This window comes from Rosa chinensis, chromosome 5, assembly GCF_002994745.2.
Source record: "Rosa chinensis cultivar Old Blush chromosome 5, RchiOBHm-V2, whole genome shotgun sequence".
In the NCBI taxonomy this organism is placed as follows: Eukaryota; Viridiplantae; Streptophyta; class Magnoliopsida; order Rosales; family Rosaceae; genus Rosa; species Rosa chinensis.
This window is the reverse complement of record NC_037092.1, coordinates 79379608-79384636: the sequence shown is the minus strand read 5'-3', so window position 1 is coordinate 79384636 and position 5029 is coordinate 79379608. Positions and strand designations below refer to the sequence as shown.

General features: G+C 41.3%; 1 protein-coding gene across 1 annotated transcript; it reads left to right on the top strand.

Moving 5' to 3' along the window:
• The first annotated feature begins 448 nt into the window (after window positions 1-448).
• LOC112164584 (trans-cinnamate 4-monooxygenase) lies at window positions 449-3702 on the top strand. Its single transcript, XM_024300823.2, has 3 exons — window positions 449-1315; window positions 1882-2015; window positions 2960-3702. The coding sequence occupies exons 1-3, from the start codon at window positions 528-530 to the stop codon at window positions 3553-3555; spliced, it is 1518 nt and encodes a 505-aa protein (XP_024156591.1). The 5' UTR covers window positions 449-527; the 3' UTR covers window positions 3556-3702.
• Window positions 3703-5029: the final 1327 nt, after the last annotated feature.

The following is a 5029-nucleotide window of genomic DNA, read 5'->3' as shown; positions in this document are numbered from 1 at the left end:
GAGCATAAATTCTTTGGTCAGCAACTGACCAGGTGAACACTACTGACAAATTGTTTCACAATTAAGTTTGAAAATAAAATTTTCACAAAAAACCACATTTTGGTGGTCAGCGAAGCATCACAGCACAACGATCCTCGAGCACCCACGATGCAAACCGCAACCGCTGCATTTTCCCACACCGCCAACTGCTGACGTGTCACAACTCCACTGGCTTCACCAACAGACAAACTCCTACTGGGCTCCACATCCTAAAAAAACAACACTCCTCCACCAACCCCCCAGGTTCACCTACTCCCGCTCCCTCATCTCCGTCAAACCCAACTTTAACGCCGTCAAATCCCATCCACGTTTTACGGCTCCACCCACCCCCGCAATCGCCACACAACTCACCTAACGCCCTCCCCTTAAACCCGTCAACTCTCTATAAAACCTCCCCCATAATAACCACCAAACCTCCAAAACCAGCTCACTCACACAACCCACACTTCTTCTCTTCCCACCATTGTTTTCTCTATCTACACACCGCCATGGATCTCCTCCTCTTGGAGAAGACCCTAATGGGTCTCTTCGTCGCCGTCGTGGTCGCCATCGTTGTGTCCAAGCTCCGAGGCAAGAAGTTTAAGCTGCCTCCGGGTCCGATGCCGGTCCCGGTGTTCGGCAACTGGCTCCAGGTCGGCGATGACCTCAACCACCGCAATCTGACAGACATGGCCAAGAAATTCGGCGACGTGTTCATGCTCCGCATGGGGCAGCGCAACCTCGTAGTCGTGTCGTCGCCGGACCTGGCCAAGGAGGTCCTCCACACGCAGGGGGTCGAGTTCGGTTCACGAACACGAAACGTCGTATTCGATATCTTCACCGGCAAAGGACAGGACATGGTGTTCACCGTTTACGGCGAGCACTGGCGGAAAATGAGACGCATAATGACCGTTCCGTTTTTCACCAACAAGGTGGTGCAGCAGTACCGCCACGGCTGGGAGGCCGAGGCGGCTGCGGTGGTGGAGGACGTCAAGAACAAGCACCCCGAGGCCGCCACGAGTGGGATGGTGCTACGTAGGAGGCTACAGCTGATGATGTACAACAACATGTACAGGATCATGTTCGACAGGAGATTTGAAAGCGAGGAGGATCCCCTGTTTGTGAAATTGAAGGGTTTGAATGGAGAGAGGAGCCGGTTGGCGCAGAGCTTCGAGTATAATTACGGCGATTTCATTCCGGTGCTCCGGCCATTCCTCAGGGGGTACTTGAAGATCTGTAAGGAGGTGAAGGAGAAGAGGATTAAGCTCTTCAAGGACTATTTCGTCGACGAGAGAAAGTAAGTGGTTCGCTGTCGATCGTAATAATTGATTGAATTTATTTCTTTTTCTTTTCTGCGTTATTTTTTGGGATGTCTTGTGACTTTTGCTATCATTCATTTCTTTCTGAACTGTTCTGAGCGTCATGCTGCCGTGTTGAAACTTGAACCTAATAGAGTTCATCTCTTTCAGTTTCCTTTGGGTATGGGTCTCTTTCAGTTTTGGAGTTTTTCACATGAATTTGTTTATCATGGATTTGGTTCTGTGGCCCGGGATCAATGTTAATAAACCCGCCGATATTACTTTATGACGAACGTTTTTATTACTTACGTTTGTATTACTTGCATATGCATCGTTAGATCAAATCATGAAATTATATTAGGGGAAAGTTTTTAGAACTGTTAGAAAAACCGAAAGACTGTGAGTTATATTGTACGACAAAATAGTTTAGATGAAAAAGTTGTCTGTTTCTAGTATAGAAGATTCTTTTTTGTTCTATGTAATGGTGACAGGATCACTTTTCTTGTTTGACTTTCCATTTTCGCGTGTGAAAGTTTCTATTCATAGTCTAACAATTGTTTAACAGGAAACTTGCAAGCACGCAAGCCACAACTAATGAAGGGTTGAAGTGTGCCATTGACCACATCTTGGACGCTCAGCAGAAAGGAGAGATCAACGAGGACAATGTCCTTTACATCGTCGAGAACATTAACGTTGCCGGTAAGTCGGACCCACTCTACTCAAATCTCTAAGTCTCAGTCGTAAATCCTTCCTTTATGTTATTATCTGTTTTATGTTGATATATTCCAATATTTCTAAGATGCGCCGCTATTAATGATAATTGCATTTAGCTAAAAACAGAATGGAATGATCAATTCTGGGAAAGATTTTTATTTTTAAGGAAATGATAAAACATGATCTTACCAGACTTATAACAGCTATATCAACTCTCAAAAAAGCAAAAGATCTCCAATCATAATCCTTTTGAGCATGAGAGACCATTTAAAATTACAACTTGCAACCTAAAAATGAGACGATTTATGTCAGAGGTATTATCGTGTGGACCAAAATATTAATTGCATGTGCAGTTTGTCCCAAGGCAAGTCATGTAACAGTTTCAGGATAAGCTTTTCGGTTTCTATAAAAACATCGTTTGTTTCTTATTTTTGATTTTACAATCACGGAATCTGAGTAGGAAAAGGCCAAAGCTTAAAGTGCACATCAACGATCATGAGCGAACCCTTGTTGGTTTGAGTAGTTGTGCTGCTTAAGGCTCTTCGTTTTGCAGATTAGGTACATAGGTGAAACACCAGGTAGCTTTTTAATTAGTTTAACACTCTGAGTCTGATATAGTGATATGTTTCATTTTCAAGATTAGGTTAACCTTCCAATAGATTCCGTCTAACTTTTCTATTGCGGTTCCGTGTGATCATGGTAACCACTTATCCACTAGAATATGAACTTCATATTTTTATACAACACGCTTTGTTCTTACCAACCCCCGCCACATACATAGACATACCAACAACAACATGATGATTATGAAAATGCTGTGTTGTAGTACTATTAATATAAATCATTATCATCGAGAATATATTATTTGAATCTATTAACATATGAGGTAAGTTTGTCGACAACTAACGTTCTACAAATTTTGTAAACAGCCATTGAGACTACACTATGGTCAATCGAGTGGGGAATCGCCGAGCTTGTGAACCACCCCGAAATCCAGAAGAAGCTGAGGGATGAGCTCGACACTGTGCTCGGCCGTGGTGTTCAAGTCACAGAACCAGAAATTCATAAGCTGCCGTACCTTCAAGCCGTGGTCAAGGAAACCCTAAGGCTTCGCATGGCAATCCCCCTCCTCGTCCCACACATGAATCTCCATGATGCTAAGCTCGGAGGCTTTGACATTCCTGCGGAGAGCAAGATCTTGGTGAATGCTTGGTGGCTAGCAAACAACCCTGCACACTGGAAGAAGCCAGAGGAGTTTAGGCCCGAGAGGTTTTTGGAAGAGGAGTCCAAAGTTGAGGCCAATGGCAATGACTTCAGGTACCTTCCGTTTGGTGTCGGCAGGAGGAGTTGTCCCGGCATTATTTTGGCACTGCCGATCCTTGGGATTACTTTAGGACGTTTGGTCCAGAACTTTGAGCTCTTGCCTCCTCCAGGACAGAATCAGCTTGACACAACAGAGAAAGGAGGACAGTTTAGTCTGCACATCTTGAAACATTCCACCATAGTTATGAAGCCAAGGACATAACAGATGTAATGTGTGGGGTGATTTTGAATTTGTGGAATTCCAGAGACAAAAGTGGATGAATATGGTTATGTTGTGGCTTGTGTAAATCTATGAACTTTTAATTAATGACTGGCTTTTGAAACTTTGCAATAAGACTTCATTCTCTTACTTTCATGGCTTGAAGTAACCGAAGAAAAATGTAGGTTTTTGCGTTATTTCTATTCTCTCTTTCCGGTACTAGAATAGGTACTGAAAATTGAAATTAAAGACTTCCTTGAAATGAAAAAAAGAAAATTAGGCAATTTATTAGAGTTAAAATTAAGAAAAAATTTTCTGAACTTTCAGTAAAATAATGTAGGAGAGAGATTGACAAACACGAGACTCCGATTCGAGAGTAGAGTACTAACTCCCTCTATGTGGAAAAATTTGAGCCGTAGATAACCATGTGGTATGTCACATTTTCTTTGCTCACCTACCATAGCTACTTAATTCATTCTAAAGTCTAAACTATACCAAGTTACCAACCCCAAGTGTTGATAAGCTAGGTTTAGAATCATCCATACAAGTTTTACGTTTATAATGAATAATGAATTGTGTCCGACAGTAAGGTATGGTGTAGAAGGGCTTCTCGTGCTGTCGTGCACATCTTTTTCACTTCAGAAAGGGTTTGTGCTGAATGCTTTCACCAAAAGATGTCTTGTACATGCCAATTGGAGTTATCCTCAACCATTGCTGGACTTGACAACTGATTGAGGTTCCTTATTCATTATTCTTTCCATGGCGGCCTAAAGATTGAATGGTATGTACAATTATTTGCTACCGCTATCAGGGACCCTTTCAATCAATGCGATTTTACGGAAGAAAACAAATTAATAACTCTTAAGAAAAAAAAAAAAATAATCAATATGTCATAGCTTGTTGAGTTAAAGCTCACTTATACGCTAAGCATTTTAATGCTCTACCTAGCAATCTTGATCACATATGATGATTGTAACAGTTCTTGTTTTACAACATAAAGTCAATATTATTTCTGCAAAGAAACAATGAAATCGATAATTTTTTTTTATTATTTTTATTTTTTTTTTCTGGATCAATTCTAAGCTGGATTGTGAATTTTATTCATCACAAGTCAAAATGACCATTACATTCCCCGCTGTCATATATAGACAAACCATAAGATGTGGTAGCTAGTACCGACAGTGGTACGTAGGAATAGGCATAGTGTCATATACATCTATAGACATCTATTGCTCCATGATTACAAATAGCTTGAATCATTTTTTAGTACTAATCTAGAAGATTTGCTAGGACGCCTAAAACAAGATAAATAAGGTGCACAAAACAAAAGTGCATAGGTCCCTAAAAAGGAAATTATTGGAAATAAATAAGCTAAAAACTATCTAAAACCATAACAGCCCAATGAAGCCCTAAGAGTCCAAGCCTAAAGCCCAAACATGATCAGTTCAACCCCAGCCTAGCCACCACTTCGTTCGCA

Coding starts and splice junctions, on each gene's coding strand:
- LOC112164584 (XM_024300823.2), top strand. CDS start 528: ATGGATCTCCTCCTCTTGGAGAAGACCCTAATGGGTCTCTTCGTCGCC. Junction 1,316..1,881: donor TATTTCGTCGACGAGAGAAA/GTAAGTGGTTCG, acceptor ATTGTTTAACAG/GAAACTTGCAAGCACGCAAG. Junction 2,016..2,959: donor CGAGAACATTAACGTTGCCG/GTAAGTCGGACC, acceptor TTTTGTAAACAG/CCATTGAGACTACACTATGG.